This window comes from Anomaloglossus baeobatrachus, chromosome 11, assembly GCF_048569485.1.
Source record: "Anomaloglossus baeobatrachus isolate aAnoBae1 chromosome 11, aAnoBae1.hap1, whole genome shotgun sequence".
Classification (NCBI taxonomy): Eukaryota; Metazoa; Chordata; class Amphibia; order Anura; family Aromobatidae; genus Anomaloglossus; species Anomaloglossus baeobatrachus.
The window spans coordinates 178,318,781-178,338,907 of NC_134363.1; the positions used below are offsets into that span (position 1 = coordinate 178,318,781).

At 47.6% G+C, this 20,127-nt stretch overlaps 1 protein-coding gene across 1 annotated transcript in view; it reads left to right on the forward strand.

Moving 5' to 3' along the window:
- Positions 1-722: 722 nt before the first annotated feature.
- LOC142256248 (nicotinamide N-methyltransferase-like) overlaps positions 723-20,127 on the forward strand; it is a 30,386-nt gene continuing 10,981 nt past the window's right edge. The window contains exon 1 of the mRNA XM_075327826.1: positions 723-873. Within this exon, the coding sequence (XP_075183941.1) occupies positions 723-873 (151 nt within the window). The remainder of the gene's footprint in view (positions 874-20,127) is intronic.

Sequence of the window (20,127 nt, forward strand, 5' to 3'; positions counted from 1 at the left end):
GGTGGGCTCCAACCCTTCTCCGGGTTCAACTTGAACTTCCTCTGCTGGAGCTACACCTAGCTCCAGCCCACACTCCTCTCCTCTTGAACTCTTGCTTAACTCTCCTGCTTTCCCGCCCCGGGCTGTCTAGCCCCCTAGGTGGGCGTTCCCTAACTGCCTGGTCCCGCCCACTGGTGTGCCTGACTTGCCCTAAGGGGGGTGACTAGGGTTTCAGGTCGGCTGTATGTCACCTAAGTGAGGGAAGGTGTTATGCGGGGGCCTATGTGTGACTACCTGGTTTTGCCAGGGCGTCACATATCTATCTATCTATCTATCTATCTATCTATCTATCTATCTATGTAAGATTCAAATTGCACTCAGTGCTGTCTAAAATCGTTAAAAAGCATGTAGGTAAAAAAAGCATACAAAAAGACATTCAAAACGCATCAAAAATGCGAGTTTTGTCAGATGCGTTTTTCTTGCCAAGAGATGACGAGATACAGAAATCACCAAGAAATTTCTCTATGCAAATACCTAACACACGCACATACCCTAAAGCTGTTGTTGGAGTTAAAATATTAATGTTCCATGTAAATATTTAATACCATAACCCCATGACTGACTCATGAAAATACCTTGTGATTAGTAATAATAGCCTTATTAAATTGAAAATTTGATTGTAGCTATTATATAAAGACCTCGAGTTCGTGGAGAGTCATTATGTCTATGATACAAGATTAGAGATGGCTTGCAGTCACCACAAAGTCTACCATGAATGTGGCTTTGATCCCAGGCAATTTCTGGAGCATTATGTGTCAGATAGCCCCGACATGGTATTTGAAGAGGATTTCTTGAAATTTCCCATTGAAAATCTCAGAAAAACTTTCAATGAAGGTATGTATTGTTGCATTTTTCTTTGTTTTCCGCCATTCATTTACTAAAGAACAACTTAAGTTAGAACATCAATGGTATCTCTATAAATGTGCCTGGGGCGGTATTCGTGGTGGAGGGTCTAATCTTGCTCGCCTGTGCAAACTACAGAAAATTGTGTTGAGTGAGTGGAAGTGGGAGGTTGTGGTGGTTATACTTCTTTTCCGCAACCTTCATCTTGCCTGGAGTTGCACATAAACTCTTTAGACTTTAGACCTGTCCCAATTGTCCGGTCTAGCATAGCTCTTGGCTCTGTGACAGCAGGTAGGTCTCGGGGTTTCATTTTACCACCAAGCTACTTTAATCCTGTTTATTATTTATCTGACAGGACATGCATATGGAGTTTATGGTGGATTAATAAGTGACCTTGTGTGACCTACCCTGTCTTCTACGTGTTATATAGGAGTATCTTCACATGTTCTAATCATTTGGGTTTTTAATCTATCTGCCAATTTTCTGGCTGTATTTATGCACATTTTCTACAATATAAAGCAGCTTAAAAGAAAATTATATGGCATGTTTATTTACCCATCAATTACTATATATTTATACCGTCAATTACCCCTATTTTTCTATGGTTTCTCATTAATGTCCTTATGGGGTTAAAGTATTATCATGAGATCTAATTGTCTTGGTAATTTTTCAAACTGCACTGAACTCTGGAGCTCTCACCTGAGCTCCGGAGTGCAGCCTGGACTGAACTCGGGGTTTGCAGGACTGCGAACGCCGAATGATTCCACGCTGATTGTGGTTCAGTTCATGTCATAGCTGCAGACAGGCCGGGCTGAACTCCGTAGCACAGATGACAGCTCCGGAGTTTAGCCCGGCCTGTCCGCAGCTGTCATGAGCTGAACTGCAGTCGCCGGGGAATCAGTCGGTGCTTGCAGTTCAGTCCTGCAAACCCCGAGTTCAGTCTAGTGTGCACTCCAGAGATCAGGTGAGAGCTCCAGAGTTTAGTGCAGGTGACCGCGGCCAGGCCTGGTATTACTGGAGGTTCTTTCGGTAGCCAGTCCGACACTGGCGAGCACCATTGATCTGCAGGCGGACTATGGGCTGCTTTGAATCTCCCGCATTTGATGAGATCAACTTCAAGAAAATGGCCACGGAGGTGGCGCGTGTGCAGATAGGACACCGCAGCCATTTTCTTGAAGTTCATTGCGTCAATCTGCGCATGCACATGGACATTTTCTTGAAGTTGATCTCTGCACGAGATTCAAAGTAGCCAGCCAGCAGACCAAAGGCACCCGACGCCGTGACACCCCACGAGCCCGCAGCAGTACCGCGGACTCTCCGCACACTGACACTCTTGAACCGCGAAACCCTCTCCTCTGTGCCCGCAGCATTGCCTACCCTGCCTACCGGGACCTTCTGAGCTGCTCCACCACCTCCACTCCCCCCTGGTCAGTATGGCTCTCACAGAATTAGATTTTAAAATATGTGGCTTTCATGGCTCTCTCAGCCAAAAAGGTTCCCGACTCTTGGACCAGGTGGACCAGTGCATTGAGGCCTTGGCTACCCTGACGGTCCATTATTTGCATATCTAATAAAATATAGCATTTTACATATGAAACAAGAAAAATCTTCATGACAAGTATATATTTTATAGGGGCTAAGTCTCAAATATTTGAATGTAAAATGATTTCAATTGAATTGTGGAGGTGACAAACTCCTTTTAAGTACTTTGCTGTAAGTGTTAGCATATCTACAGTACATACCAAAAGTTTGGACACACCTTCTCATTCAAAGATTTTTCTTTATTTTCATGACACTGAAAATTGTACATTCACATTGAAGGCATCAAAACTATGAATTAACACATGTGGAATGAAATACTTAAAAAAGTGTGAATCAACTGAAAATATGTCTTATATTTTAGGTTCTTCAAAGTAGCCACCTTTTGCTTTGATTACTGCTTTGCACACTCTTGGCATTCTCTTGATGAGCTTTAAGAGGTAGTCACCGGAAATGGTTTTCCAACAATCTTGAAGGAGGTCCCAGAGATGCTTAGCACTTGTTGGCCCTTTTGCCTTCACTCTGCGGTCCAGCTCACCCCAAACCATCTCGATTGGGTTCAGGTCTGGTGACTGTGGAGACCAGGTCATCTGGCGTAGCACCCCATCACTCTCCTTCTTAGTCAAATAGCCCTTACACAGCCTGGAGGTGTGTTTGGGGTCAATGTCCTGTTGAAAAATAAATGATGGTCCAATTAAACGCAAACCGGATGGAATAGCACGCCGCTGCAAGATGCTGTGGTAGCCATGCTGGTTCTGTATGCCTTCAATTTTGAATAAATCCCCAACAGTGTCACCAGCAAAGCACCCCCACACCATCACACCTCCTCCTCCATGCTTCACGGTGGGACCAGCCATGTAGAGTCCATCCGTTCACCTTTTCTACAAAGACACGGTGGTTGGATCCAAAGATCTCAAATTCCAGTCATCAGACCAAAGCACAGATTTCCACTGGTCTAATGTCCATTCCTGGTGTTCTTTAGCCCAAACAAGTCTCTTCTGCTTGTTGCCTGTCCTTAGCAGTGGTTTCCTAGCAGCTATTTTACCATGAAGGCCTGCTGCACAAAGTCTCCTCCTAACAGTTGTTCTAGAGATGAGAAGGTGTGTCCAAATTTTTAATATATATATATATATATAATGTGTGTGAATGCTGCTGGAGGTCCCTCAATCCCCTCTACTAATCCCAATCCTCCCCCTCCTTATTATCCCCTCCTCAGTCTATTTAGAAAAAAAAAGAAACCAAAAAAAAAGAAAGCGAAGTTAACCCTTACCTCTCCTTTACCGGCTGTACGGACCCGCACCATGCCGTCTCTGCACCTTCCAGCTCCCGGGTACTTTTCAAATGACACAGACGCAGCGTGTTGACTAGAGTTGAGCGCGGTTCGAGGTTCTCCAGTTCGCGGCTCGAGTGATTTTGGGGGCTGTTCTAGATCGAACTAGAACTCGAGCTTTTTGTTAAAGCTCGATAGTTCTAGATACGTTCGAGAACGGTTCTAGCAGAAAAAAGACCAGCTAATTCCTAGCTGGCTTTCCGCTGTAATAGTGTAAAGCCTGCTACACACGCTTCAATATATCTCACAATCCGTCGTTGGGGTCAAGTTGTAAGTGACGCACATCCGGCATCGTTTGTGAGGTATCTGCGTGTGACAGCTACGTGCGATCAGGATTGAACGCAAAACCGTTGATCGCAAACACATCGTATCATTCTCTAGAATTGAGCGTTTTGTTGCACGAACCTATTGAATTGTAACGTGTGACATCCCTCATACGATTTTGGTGTCTGATGCTATGTGCGCAGGTGTGCGCTCTGCACCGCAGCTTATAAAAGGTCTGCTTCAGAGCGCAGCTGAAAAGCTGCGTTCTGAAGCGCCTCACAATGTCTGTCATTCACTAATCTCTGTCAGTCCGTCACTATCTCTGTCCCTCACTCTCTGTCCATGTCAGTCTATCCCCCTCTCTCATATACTCACCGATCCCCGATACCCGGCGCTGCACTGCATTCACACTGCTCCGGCGGCTTTTACTGTTTTGAAAAAGCCGGCCGCCCATTAAACAATCTCGTATTCCCTGCTTTCCACGCCCACCGGCGCCTATGATTGGTTACAGTAAGACACGCCCCCACGCTGAGTGACAGGTGTCACACTGCACCCAATCACAGCAGCCGGTGGGCGTGTCTATACTGTGTAGTGAAATAAATAATTAAATAATTAAAAAAAACGGCGTGCGGTCCCCCCCAATTTTAAAACCAGCCAGATAAAGCCATACGGCTGAAGGCTGGTATTCTCAGGATGGGGAGCTCCACGTTATGGCGAGCCCCCCAGCCTAACAATATCAGCCAACAGCCGCCCAGAATTGCCGCATACATTATATGCGACAGTTCTGGGACTGTACCCGGCTCTTCCCGATTTACCCTGGTGCGTTGGCAAATCGGGGTAATAAGGAGTTATTGGCAGCCCATAGCTGCCAATAAGTCCTAGATTAATCATGTCAGGCGTCTATGAGACACCCTCCATGATTAATCTGTAAATTACAGTAAATAAACACACACACACACCAGAAAAAATCCTTTATTAGAAATAAAAAACACAAACATATACCCTGGTTCACCACTTTAATCAGCCCCAAAAAGCCCTCCATGTCCGGCGTAATCCAGGATGCTCCAGCGTCGCTTCCAGCGCTGCTGCATGGAGGTGACCGGAGCTGCAGAATACACCGCCGCTCCGGTCACCTCCACGCAGCTAATGAACACAGCCGCGCGATCAGCTGCTGTCACTGAGGTTACCCGCTGTCACTGGATCCAGCGGTGGCCGCGGGTAACCTCACTGACAGCTCAGCTGATCGCGCTACTCACCTCAGTTGCTGCGTGGAGGTGATAGGAGCGGCGGTGAGTAGCGCGATCAGCTGAGCTGTCACTGAGGTTACCCGCGGCCACCGCTGGATCCAGTGACAGCGGGTAACCTCAGTGACAGCAGCTGATCGCTCGGCTGTGTTCATTAGCTGTGTGGAGGTGACCGGAGCGGCTGTGTCTGCTGCAGCTCCGGTCACCTCCATGCAGCAGCGCTGGAAGCGACGCTGGAGCATCCTGGATTACGCCGGACAAGGAGGGCTTTTTGGGGCTGATTAAAGTGGTGAACCAGGGTATATGTTTGTGTTTTTTATTTCTAATAAAGGATTTTTTCGGGTGTGTGTTTATTTACTGTAATTTACAGATTAATCATGGAGGGTGTCTCATAGACGCCTGACATGATTAATCTAGGACTTATTGGCAGCTATGGGCTGCCAATAACTCCTTATTACCCCGATTTGCCAACGCACCAGGGCAAATCGGGAAGAGCCGGGTACAGTCCCAGAACTGTCGCATATAATGTATGCGGCAATTCTGGGCGGCTGCTGACTGATATTGTTAGGCTGGGGGGCTCCCCATAACGTGGAGCTCCCCATCCTGAGAATACCAGCCTTCAGCCGTATGGCTTTATCTGGCTGGTATTAAAATTGGGGGGAACCGCACGCCGTTTTTTTTAAATTATTTAATTATTTATTTCACTACACAGTATAGACACGCCCACCGGCTGCTGTGATTGGGTGCAGTGTGACACCTGTCACTCAGCGTGGGGGGCGTGTCTCACTGTATCCAATCACAGGCGCCGGTGGGCGTGGAAAGCAGGGAATACGAGATTGTTTAATGGGCGGCCGGCTTTTTCAAAACAGTAAAAGCCGCCGGAGCAGTGTGAACGCCGTGCAGCGCCGGGGATCGGGGATCGGTGAGTATGAGAGAGGGCTGCTAACTTCAGTCACTTAGGAGATTAGCAGTCACCGGTGAGTCCTTCACAGGTGACCGCTAATCAGGACGCGACACAGACAGAGCCGCAGCATGACCGTGAAGTCGGGTGAAGTTCACCCGAGTTCATTCTGACAGTGCGGCCCTGTCTGTGTCTGCTGTCATCTGCCATTCAGCTCTGCTACATGGCTGTCTGTGTCTGCTGTCATCTGCCATTCACCTCTGCTACATGGCTGTCTGTGTCTGCTGTTAGCGGCCATGTAGCAGAGCTGAATGGCAGATGACATAGTAAAAACACATCCCTACACATTACACACGCTTGGCAAGTCAATAAATAAAAAAAAAAAAAAAAAGGTGCCCAATGCATACGTCACAGAACACATGATCTAAAGGATCGCACACAAAATTGACCAATTTAACATAGACTACTAACGCTCGTGTGACAGCAAATGAACGACCAACGTGCAATCGCATAAGATCCCGTATGCAACCTGGGCGTGTCACATCGCAAATGCGATTGTACAACTAATTGCAACGTGTAAAGTGGGCTTAAGTCACTCTGTGACTCACACTATTATGACATTTCAGTGTATAGTGAGCGGGAACAGCGCCTTCAGATCACTGCTGTATGGATAATGGCGATCGCCATTTTTTTTTTTTTCCCTTGTCTTCCTTCCCTAAGCGCGCGCGTGTAGTGGGGCGGACCAGCATGTCAGCCAATCCCAGACACACACACAGCTAAGTGGACTTTTAGCCAGAGAAGCAACGGCATGTGTGATAGGATGTCCATGTCACATGTCCCTGCATTATAAAAACGGACATTTTCCTCCAGCACGCCATTATCTGCCTTCTGCGTCCTTGGTGTCAGTCACCGCTGGCGCAGCGCCTATCTCCGATACTGCTGTGTACGCTCCATACACAGCGCTATACAGAATAGGGATAGAACTTTCTATCAGTCCTTTTAAGGGCTAATACCGGCAGGTTCAGAGCCATAGGTGACAGTCAGGTCCGTGAAAACAGATTTTAACAGCTACACAAGATGACAGCGTCTGTGTAGCCCAGGTCAGGGATTTCCTCGCTGCATTTCCCCATTAGGAGGGATAGAAAGGCAGGCTTCCTTTCCTCTACCCAGACCCACAACCCTGGCACTGTACCCTCCTGCCCTTTGCACACTCAAACTCATTGTTACTAAGCCATTATACTAGCAAACACTGAGTGAACTTAGTGGCATCCTAAATGTGGCTGTTGGACTTCCATTAGTGTCCCACTGGTGCCAAGCTTTTTCTAGCACCTGTGCAGGACACTCTCCTGCTCTGTTTTTAATAAGCTATAATGATAGCAAAAAATACTGCCATTTAGTGGCATACTTCTGTTCATCGACAGCATCTCCAAGTCCACACCCGAAGAGCAATTTCTCCTCCACGTCTAAGTGTGGAGAGGCAGCTAGTGCGCATGCGTGTGCCGATTTACCCCAGCCGCAGCCTAACTACAGTGTTTCGCCTAGTGAGTATGCTCAGCCTGACTGTGCCATTCCTGAGGCTAAGTCCTCATTTCGGGATACAGCGCATGCTCCTGTCGCGGGCGGGGAGGAGGGTGTCAGCACTGCGCTCACCCCTCTGCTCGGGTCCGGCTGCTGCTGCTCAGTGGTGGCTTGAGCGGTGGGCCGGATCCCGAGGGTTCTCGAGCGGCGCTCCTCGCCCGTGAGTTAAAGGGGATTGGGTTTTGGGATATAGTCTATTGTCCGTGACGCCACCCACGGTTGTGGTGATTTGTTGACACCACCGCTGCTCTGTATGGGGATCCCGGGAGTGATGGTGTGGAGCAGCAAGTTGTTGTGTTGCCCCTCCGTGGGTAGGGGTTGGTGATCCCGGGGCCCAGGGATGAGATGGGAGATGCAGGGCCTGGTGGGCGCAGGGACGCGGGGGCAGCGCTGTGCCTTGCGGCACTGTGGTACTCACTCAGCCTGAGACGATGACACAGTTCTCGGTAAAACACACGGCTGGAAAGACGGTTCCCACGGACGGCTGCACTTGCTTTCCCCAGAAGGTGACGGTGTTGGTCCCTCTGTCCTGCACCTATGTTGATGATGGTTGCGATGAGTTCCCACCGGTAACCCGCTCCCCGACTTGATATAGGCCGGGGGAGCCCTACTTTGCCCACAGGCGCTGGCCCTGAGAAACTGGTGCCCTGGCGGTGGCGGTGTTTCTCCTGTAATGGTTGGACTGTTGCCTTCAATCGGGACTTGGTTGTTTGGAGATAGTCGTCCCCTTCACTGACGGATTTGGCAAATTATGGCGACTCCTAGCCTTGCCGGGATCCGAGAGGCCCCTGCCCTGGTGCTGACTGTTCCTTGTACACTGCTCCAAACCGCCGGGTCACCACCCATCCGCGGTCCTTCCAGTGACCTCCGAGCAGTCACCCCTGCGGACAATCACCGCCGTCTGCTGACCTTGCTGTCTCTCAGCCCGGGGCACACACCCGGACCAACTTCAGGCTTTACAAACTGTCACTTTTACTTTACTTCAGCTTTTCTCCTAAGCTCCTCTGCCACTTCACTTCCTTTCACTTTCACTGCCCTAGCTGGACTGCTCTCTAGCCCTCAGCTAGACTTCCACTCTTGCCCTTCCCTGAGCTGACTGCCTGGTTCTTCCCGCCTCCAGAGGTGTGAACTCCTCGGTGGGCGGAGCCAACCGCCTGGCCCACCCCCTGGTGTGAACACCAGCTTCTGGAGGAAGGCAACAAGGATTTTTGGTAGCTTTGGTGTTCCTAACTGGGGTGTAGGGTGTGGTGGTGTGATGACCTGTGACCCCTGGCTTGCCCAGGGCGTCACACTCCCACACTTAGTGTGAAAAGCCTCTTTGCACAGGTACTTGCATTCCGTGCCGGGTCTAAGTCCTGTTTTGTGCCTAGACACCATGCTAAAGCTGATAGTTTTTTTTCAGAGACTCTATTTCATGCAACTGACCATGCTCAGGCACTTACTGCATCAGAAACTAGGTCCGGTAATGAACTCTTTGGCCCTGCCCCTGATGTGGGGTGGCCCATATAGACCACAGGGCATCAGGTGTCCTGACGATGTGTCCAGGCCACTCCCAAATGGCTTGCAGAGGCCCACCCCTATGACTTGTCACCTCATTATTGATGGTCAGACGATGACTGGTGAGGTGTTTGTGTCGTGGCAGCCATGAGGTCATTATTGAAGTTGCGGTTCCAAATAGGACGCTAGTTATGCCACTCATGATGTGTCACTCTGCTTTTGTCTCCAGGAGGTGCATTGTGGTCCACCCTGGTTTGGGGCGGACCCAGGTTATAAAACGGGCTGGAGCCAACAAGGGAGGTGCGCAGTCTTCTATTATGCTCCGAAAGAGCACACCTCCATGTGTTGAACCCATTGCGGCTTTAGGCCAGAGGTAGGCAGGGATAGGGCGTTGATGCAGGCCGCCACCACAGTTGGTAACGCAGAACGGTTAAGACCAGCTCCTGTCCTACAAGTCCTGCTTGTGCAGCCCAGTGGCATTAACAGGCCTGCTGCTGCTGATGTGCCTGCTGTCCACAGGTGGGGCCCCAATGCACACGGTCAGCGTACTGAATGGCCCCTGTGATGTTAACAGGGAGTTCCTGGGCTGGGTGGGCGTGTGGACCCTGTGACGCTAACAGGACTCCCAGTCTCCAGATCCGAGTGGCGTCTAACTCGGTTCAGGCTACTATTAGTTTCATAGCCACACAGCTCTGTATCCTCCACCGAACCTTCCAGTTGCCAACCTCTCCTTTTCCATCTGGGAGCACGGTGGACACTGACTGCTGATGGGGATATATACCTTTCTCTTTCTTTTCTTATTAATTTTCGGTATATAGCGGTTGTGACGCCCTGGGCAAGCCAGGGGTCACAGGTCATTACACCACCACACCCTACACCCCAGTTAGGCACATCAGCTAACCCAAAAATCCTTGTTGCCTTCCTCCAGAGGCTGATGTCCACACCAGGGGGTGGGCCAGGCGGTTGGCTCCGCCCACCGAGGAGTTCACAGCTCTGGAGGCGGGAAAACCAGGCAGTTAAGCTAGGGAAGTGAAGGAGTAAACAAGCAGATGAAGTTTGGAGTTGAAGTCTAGCTGAGGGCTAGAGAGCAGTTTAGCTCAGGGAGAGCTTGAGTAAACAGTGAAGTAAAGTGGTAAAGGAGGAAAGTAAGAGCAGTGACAGTTTGAAAAGCCTGAAGTGAGTCCGGGTGTGTACCCCGGGCTGAGTGACAGCAAGGTCAGCAGACGGCGGTGATTGTCCGCAGGGGTGACTGCTCGGAGGTCACTGGAAGGACCGCGGACGGGTGGTGACCCGGCGGTTTGGAGCAGTGTACAAGGAACAGTAAGCACCAGGGCAGGGGCCTCTCAGATCCCGGCAAGGCTAGGAGTCGCCATAATTTGCCAAATCCGTCAGTGAAGGGGACGACCGTCTCCAAACAACCAAGTTTCAATTGAAGGCAACAGTCCAACCAGTAACGGAGAGACACCGCCACCGCCAGGGCACCAGTTTCTCAGGGCCAGCGCCTGCGGGCAAAGAGTAGGGCTCCTCCGGCCTATATCCAAGCCGGGGAGCGGGTTACCGGTGGGAACCCATCTCAACCACAACCATCATAGGTGCAGGACAAAGGGACCGTCACCGTCAACTACTGGGGAAAAGCAAGTGCAGCCGTCCGTGGGAACCGTCTTTCCAGCCGTGTGTTTTACCGAGAACTGTGTCATCGTCTCAGGCTGAGTGAGTACCACAGTGCCGCAAGGCAGCGCTGCCCCCGCGTCCCTGCGCCCACCAGGCCCTGCATCTCCCATCTCATCCCTGGGCCCCGGGATCACCAACCCCTACCCATGGAGGGGCAACACAACAACTTGCTGCTCCACACCATCACTCCCGGGATCCCCATACAGAGCAGCGGTGGTGTCAACAAATCACCACAACCGTGGGTGGCGTCACGGACAATAAACTATATCCCAAAACCCAATCCCCTTTCACTCACGGGTGAGGAGCGCCGCTCGAGAACCCTCGGGATCCGGCCCACCACTCGAGCCACCACTGAGCAGCAGCAGCCGGACCCGAGCAGAGGGGTGAGCGCAGTGCTGACACCCTCCTCCCCGCCCGTGACACGGTAACATAGTATATACCACCTTATCCAAATCTGCCAGTCCCACCGTAACAGATGGTATTTCTTCAGCAAATGTTACTTTTGCTTAACCACCAAACCCACGGACAAAAACTTTTTTCCCCTTTCCAACACACCTGTTCCCCTTTCCACCAGCATTTGTCCTTTCTCAACTCATTTGGTATATGACCAAAAGTGCAACTCTGCAGGGACACCGTACTCAATGCCATCTCAGCACAGCAGCCAGCCCTCGGTCCCTCAGATGTGGACAAGTAAAAGCCCATTTCCTCCTATCCATGACAAAGCGTTGAGATTCACTCTGTGCAGCACTGGTGTTTACTGGAAAAGCAGATCTAAGAATTCGTACCACCTTCTGCAGATACTCCTGTATACGTGCGTCCCTTTCTATGGCAGTAATTATTTCGCCAAATTTTGTCTTGTACCAGGGATCTAACAGTGTGGCAACCCAGTAGTTAGCATTACTTCGAATTCGTACAATCCGAGGGTCATGTTGTAGGTAGTGCAGCAAGAAGGCGCTCATGTGTCTTGTGCATCCAGGAGGATCAAGTCCTTGGTGTGTTGGTGGCAGAGAGGTGAGAATCGTGCCTCCTTCCTCTGCCCTCTCCCCCCAACCTCGCACAACCGAAATGTGAGCAAGCTCTCCCTCATCTGGTGAGTCTTCCATGCCCATCGCAAGTTCGTCCTCCATTTCTTCATGGCTCCTGCACATTCCTCAACAATTTTTGCAGATACTATGCACCCTTGTTAATCCCTCTCCTCCACCGTCCCTTGACTTCCGCCTAGGTGCCGCTCACCGTCTGGACCTTGTAGATCTTGTTATCCCTTCTGCATATGACTCTTCCTGTACTTCCTCTCCTTCCTCTTGGACCAACACCTGACTCTGAATAATGCTTACAGTGTGCTCCATCTTGTAGATGACCAGAATTGTCACGCTGAGAATGACATTGCCAGTGCTAAACATCTTCGTCGACATTTGTAAACTGTGTAGAAGGGTGCATAGGTCCTTGATCTGACACCACTCCAGCAGCGTGATCTACACCACCTCTGGATCAAGTTAGCCCAGGGTATACGTCAGACCGTATTTCAGCAGGGCTCTGCGGTGCTGCCACAGACGCTGAAACATGTGCAGATTCCAATTCCTGCGTGTCGGAACATCGCATTTCAGGCGTTTAACCGTCAGGCCCTAAGACTTCCGGAGCGATGAAAGTTGTTGAGCTGCTGGGTGCGAAGCATGAAAGTGAGCACACAGCAGCGTGCCCGCTGCACAAGGCCATGTAGGCCGGGATGGTATTTTAAAAATTGCTGGAGAATCAGATTCAACACGTGAGCCATACAAGGCACGTGTGTCACATTGCCCTGACGAAGGGCTGCAGACAGGTTTGCATCATTGCCGCACACGGCTGTTAAGTCACCAACGTAGTCCACTCAATCAATTTGTACTCCGGTCGCCAGGTGACAACATGTTCCTTTCGTGCATAGTGCTGATGATGGGAAAGGAGTCGATGCCTGCGGCGCAGGTGGACGCAGGTTATGGTCACCCACTGGGTTGCGTTACCTTGACAGATACAGAACCACAGGCTGAATGTAGGTGGTGGGTACCTCACAAATGAAGTACCATCATTCAGCTACAACCAATGGGAGGACACCACACCCTTTTTTAGGCCCCTCCTCTCTGCAGACCACTGCCAGACAAAGCTATGAACCTCTTGTTACTGTTACCCCCAGTTCAGTTTTATGAGTTTGTGTGCTTGTTACCTGTGACTACTTTTCCTGCTTGCTGTTTATGTACCTCGTTGACCGATCCGCATTTCACCTCTGCTTGTTTTCTGATTAAGTCCTGGCCATCCCATTCTGTTCCTCTTCCTCAATTAATGTTTTTGACCCTGCATGACTACTATTCTCTGGAACTGCAGCCTTCCACAGGTATTGATCAACTTGGGCCCTGTGTAATTCCAAATCACTGTATAGGGGTTAAAGGGTTTCAGGGTTCTGGGTGTCCAGCTTGGTGAGTGGCTTGCCTCTAGCCTATCCTTTACAGCCCATCTGAGTGTGTCAATCCAGGCAGGCGTTACACCGTGCCCTCTGCAGATGGCCATGTATGCCGGGATAGTGTTTTAAAAATTGCTGGACAACCAGGTTCAACACGTGAGCCATACAAGGCACATGTGTCACATTGCCCTGAAGAAGGGTCGCAGACTGGTTTGCATCATTGTCGCACCCGACCTTCCTTGGCTGCTGGTTGAGTGGAGACAACTATTGATGAAACTCGGTCTCACTCTCCAGAGCTTACCGTCCACAACTCCTCAGCGGTGTGACTCACATTTCCCAGACATTTCTAAGTAAAGAGTCGACCGCATCATGCTGTTGAGCTGTGCTGCCAGCATAGTAAGGAGGTGTGTGGGATTCCTTGGGCGCAGTTACAAGGAAGGGTGGCCTGACCACACAGGGTTTGGGCCGAGGTGGAGGACCCACACGAGGTTAAGGAGGCAGAAGCAGTGGAGGAACTTGTACATACAGAGGAAGGATTTACACACAAGTCGTGGGGACGGCAAGACTTGTACAGCAAACCCTTCTCCATCTCTCACCATAGTTACCCAGTGCCCAGTCAGCAACATATAAGTCCCCTGTCCATGCTTACTGGTCCAAGTATCTGTGGTGAAATGCACCCTGTCACACACAGAGTTTCTCAAGGAATCGGTGAGGTTGTGTGCAACCTGCTGTGGTAGCGCGGGCACGCCTTTCTTGGAGAAGGAGTGACGACTGGCCATTGGCTCTTGGGGCACTGCAATGGGCATAAGGTCTCGAAAATCCTCAGTCTCAAAAGGGTGTAAAGGCAGCCTTTCTGTTGCCAACAAGTTGCAGATGATGAAACTCAACCTCTTAGGCATGCCATGCCCTTCGAAAATCATGTAAAACACAGCGAGGGGACTCCAACCACAGTCTCCCTCGTTTCCACTAATTGGGCCACACACACCCCACTTGACTGGCATCAGTTGACCCCCCTTTTGAAAAAGAAAAAGATGCTTTGCATGAAGCACTCTCAAAAATACGCGTGCCTTTCACCTCCCCTGGATGACCCAGGGGAAGAAAAGTCCTCTGAGACCTCTTGGTCATCTTGGTTCTTTTACAAACACAGCGAGGGGACTCCAACCACAGTCTCCCTCGTTTCCACTAATTGGGCCACACACACCCCACTTGACTGGCATCAGTTGACACCCCTTTTGAAAAAGAAAAAGATGCTTTGCATGAAGCACTCTCAAAAATACGCGTGCCTTTCACCTCCCCTGGATGACCCAGGGGAAGAAAAGTCCTCTGAGAGCCATGACTTGTTCATCTTGGTTCTTTTACAAACACAGCGAGGGGACTCCAACCACAGTCTCCCTCGTTTCCACTAATTGGGCCACACACACCCCACTTGACTGGCATCAGTTGACCCCCCTTTTGAAAAAGAAAAAGATGCTTTGCATGAAGCACTCTCAAAAATACGCGTGCCTTTCACCTCCCTTGGATGACCCAGGGGAGGAAAAGTCCTCTGAGAGCCATGACTTGTTCATCTTGGTTCTTTTACAAACACAGCGAGGGGACTCCAACCACAGTCTCCCTCGTTTCCACTAATTGGGCCACACACACCCCACTTGACTGGCATCAGTTGACCCCCCCTTTTGAAAAAGAAAAAGATGCTTTGCATGAAGCACTCTCAAAAATACGCGTGCCTTTCACCTCCCCTGGATGACCCAGGGGAAGAAAAGTCCTCTGAGACCCATGACTTGTTCATCTTGGTTCTTTTAGAAACACAGCGAGGGGACTCCAACCACAGTCTCCCTCGTTGCCACTAATTGGGCCACACACACCCCACTTGACTGGCATCAGTTGACCCCACTTTTGAAAAAGAAAAAGATGCTTTGCATGAAGCACTCTCAAAAATACACGTGCCTTTCACCTCCCCTGGATGACCCAGGGGAAGAAAAGTCCTCTGAGAGCCATGACTTGTTCATCTTGGTTCTTTTAGAAACACAGCGAGGGGACTCCAACCACAGTCTCCCTCGTTGCCACTAATTGGGCCACACACACCCCACTTGACTGGCATCAGTTGACCCCCCTTTTGAAAAAGAAAAAGATGCTTTGCATGAAGCACTCTCAAAAATACACGTGCCTTTCACCTCCCCTGGATGACCCAGGGGAAGAAAAGTCCTCTGAGAGCCATGACTTGTTCATCTTGGTTCTTTTTTCAAAAGCGAGGGGACTCCAACCACAGTCTCCCTCGTTTCCACTAATTAGGCCACACACACCCCACTTGACTGGCATCAGTTGACCCCCATTTTCAAGATGAAAAACATGCTTTACATGAAGCACTCTCAAAAATACGTGTGCCTTTCGCCTCCCCTGGATGACCCAGGGGAAGAAAAGTCCTCTGAGAGCCATGGCTTGTTCATCTTGGTGAACCTTAGTCTGTCCACATTGTCAGTGGACAGATGCGTGTGCTTAGCTGTCAGCACACCCCCAGCAGCACTGAGGACACGTTCCGAGAAAACGCTGGCTGCGGGACACAACGAGATCCCCAAGGCGTATGTGGTGAGCTCAGGCAATTTATCCAGATTGGAAGCCTAAAATGAGCAGGGCTCAAGTTGCACAGTAATGGCATCGACGTTCCCTTGCATATACTCATATCTGTGTGTCCTCCTCTTTTTCCTTGTCCTGATCTTTTGTTTTCGCATGAGTATATGTCCTTGTCACTTTTCCATGTTTTTTTGTTGTGTTGTGAGTTGTTTGTCACCTTTTGGACACCTTTGAGGGTGTTTTCTAGGTGTTTTTATGTGTTTGTGATTGCCTGCCATTGTTTCCTATGCGGTTCGAGTTCGGTTCGTCGAACGTTCGACGAACCGAACTCGAACGAGACCTCCGTTCGGCGAACCGAACTCGAGCCGAACCGGGGCCGGTTCGCTCATCTCTAGTGATGACGTCATCAAGGAGTGCGCGCCTGTATCACACAGAAAAGTGCAGGGCAAGGAGCAGAGGACGGACTCCTGAGTTCCGCTCTCTACACTGTACAGAGCTGCGGATCGCTCCCTGCCCGGCACGCTGCATGCGATGAGGGAAATCTGGCCAAGAGCCCCCAGAGCCTTGAGCAGCTACAGGTCAGATTACCTTCATTCCTGACAGGTCAGACAAAGTCCCCCTGAACCTCGGGGCTCAGTGCAGCTGCATAAGCGGTATCTCCAGCACACGTGGCTAATTTGCATGCGATGCAAATTAGCCACGTGTATAGTGGCAAAATCAGCAATGCCTGGCCCCTCTGCTGTGACTGTGACTGGGGCTCGGTGAAGAGGGGGGAGGGCCCTGCTGGGCCGGGCCTTAGTAAAATGAAGTAATTGTCCCTGGCTCAGCTGGCCCCGCCGGGCCCCCTCTCTTCACCCTGCCCAGTACACCAGGCACAGTAGTAATGCCCTGATGGCAGCCCTGATTACATGTCAAATGAGGAATAACATTTGGAACACCATTCTAAGTCTGAACTGGGTGCAAAAACCTAAAAAAACATCACTATGGGGAGATAAGGTATGCACACCAGTGACTATGTAAGGGGAATACATGGAATAGCAGAAACTGCTGTGTGAATACTGACTTGAAAAATCCAATAGCTATATGTAAAGTGAAAATGTGAAAAATGGAATCTGCATTACTGCCATGAACATATGAATCAAGAGAAATTTAGCTACTGAATTGATCAATGCAATAGAGCCCCAACACTACGCCAAAGTATTTCTCTACGTTGGGGTCCCTAGCTTGTGTGTGTCCTCTCATGCAGTTAAAAAACTTACCGTGTATGGGAAGCTGAGACCCAGGCTATATATGCGTATAATGTGGATTGGTAATAGGTGTGGTTGGGGAGGGTTCACAAACGAAAAACAACTAACAAATGAGGAATAACGTTTGGAACACCATTCTAAGTCTGAATATCAATCCATATCATACGCATATATAGCCTGGGTCTCAGCTTCCCATACACGGTAAGTTTTTTAACTGCATGAGAGGACACACACAAGCTAGGGACCCCAACGTAGAGAAATACTTTGGCGTAGTGTTGGGGCTCTATTGCATTGATCAATTCAGTAGCTAAATTTCTCTTGATTCATATGTTCATGGCAGTAATGCAGATTCCATTTTTCACATTTTCACTTTACATATGGCTATTGGATTTTTCAAGTCAGTATTCACACAGCAGTTTCTGCTATTCCATGTATTCCCCTTACATAGTCACTGGTGTGCATACCTTATCTCCCCATACTGATTACATGTCAGACAGCCCAGACATGGTCTTTGAAGAGGATTTTTTGAAATTTCCCATTGAAAATCTAAGAAAAACTTTCAATGAAGGTAGTGGAGAGCAAAAAAAAAAATACCACGGTATCGGCCACGCTGCTCAGAAGAAGGTAGTGATAAGATTATTGATGAAGATTTATTAAGGATTAATATGCCACTACGCGTTACGGGGGTACATCCTCCCCCTTCCTCAGGTAGCAATAAAAAGGCAGGATTTTGGATCTTATATACATGAATTGGGAGAAAAAAAAAAAGGTTCAAACCTTTTCCCACAATTCGATTAAATCCCCAACAGGGTGAAATCATTTGATCAATTAAGAACATTTCCCCATACAGGGTACTAGTATACATACATTCATGGTGAGAGACAATTGCATACATAGGTTCATAAAAACTATAGTTCATACTAAAATGTGTATTAAAAATAATGATAAATCAATTTACTGCAGCTATAAAAGAATTGTGTGTTACCAACATAATTATATGTACATATTACCATATTGTAATTATAAAAAGTGCTAACAAGCAAAATGATGAATAGATAAAAAAAATGGATTAAAAATATGATTAGTGTAAAAAATGATAGGTATAAAAAATTATTAATATAAATCCCCACTTCCTTCCCATAGGAGTTTGTATGCCTAATGGGAATAAATTATTGGTAAACTGATCAGTGGAAGAATTACGGTAGTTTCCCGTGGGAGAATAAAATTACATAACTTACATAACTAAATGTGAAACACTGGAGATATTGAATGAAATAATTCTTTTTTTTTTTTTTTTTTTTTCTCTTTCTTTTCTCCTATACAAATATACATACACATACATATATACACATACACACATACATATATTTATATATATATATATATATACATATATATACACACCATACAATAAAATGGGATACATGATAAAAATCGGTGGAGCTATGATCATGTGATAGACCATGACGAGCCGATCAATTGTAAATTGGGTGAAAATTAAGAGGAACCATTTGATTGGAATAAATATGGAAGAATTAAATTACAATAGATTGATGACCAGGGGAATCATTATCATACAAGGGGGAATCTAGTGGTTTCAAAAATAAATTATCAATTTGTTGATTCTCAAGTCTATTATATGATAATACTATTCTATTTCATTTTATTTAATTCACTCTGTCATAATATTTAGACCTTCTGGATATAGGGTAGCTAATTTAAATATCCAGAAGGACTCCCGTTCCACTAGTTTCCAGTATCTGTCTATATCATCTGCCATAATTTGTTCAATGATCACTGTTTTGAACGTGTCCCTATCTTTATTGTGGTCGCATAAAAAATGTTTCGATAAACTATGGGTAACTGTACCATGACGGATGTTATATCTATGACCGTTTAACCTATTGTGTAGCATTTGTGTTGTGCGACCTACGTATTGTAGGCCACAAGGGCATTCCAACAAATAAATCACGTAGGAGGTGGTACAAGTAAGATATTGTTTTATATTTTTCAAATTTCTGCTTCTTTGAAAAATATGATTGCTCCCAGTAAAATACCGAATGATAAACCTGTTGTGCTGCAAAAGGGGTCAGATACCATGAAACCAATAGGTAATTATCGTTGTGGCCAATCTAGGTGTCTGTGCTGTGAAACTTTAAAACAGGGCATACAATCATTCAAGTCCAACATTACGGGGGAGGAATTTTTTATAAAACAATATCTTACTTGTACCACCTCCTATGTGATTTATTTGTTGGAATGCCCTTGTGGCCTACAATACGTAGGTCGCACAACACAAATGCTACACAATAGGTTAAACGGTCATAGATATAACATCCGTCATGGTACAGTTACCCATAGTTTATCGAAACATTTTTTATGCGAACACAATAAAGATAGGGACACGTTCAAAACAGTGATCATTGAACAAATTATGGCAGATGATATAGACAGATACTGGAAACTAGTGGAACGGGAGTCCTTCTGGATATTTAAATTAGCTACCCTATATCCAGAAGGTCTAAATATTATGACAGAGCGAATTAAATAAAATGAAATAGAATAGTATTATCATATAATAGACTTGAGAATCAACAAATTGATAATTTATTTTTGAAACCACTAGATTCCCCCTTGTATGTATAATGATTCCCCTGGTCATCAATCTATTGTAATTTATTTAATTCTTCCATATTTATTCCAATCAAATGGTTCCTCTTAATTTTCACCCAATTTATAATTGATCGGCTCGTCATGGTCTATCACATGATCATAGCTCCACCGATTTTTATCATGTATCCCATTTTATTGTATGGTGTGTATATATATGTATATATATATATATATATATATATATATGTATGTGTGTATGTGTATATATGTATGTGAATGTATATTTGTATAGGAGAAAAGAAAGAGAAAAAAAAAAAAAAAAAAAAAAGAGAATTATTTCATTCAATATCTCCAGTGTTTCACAT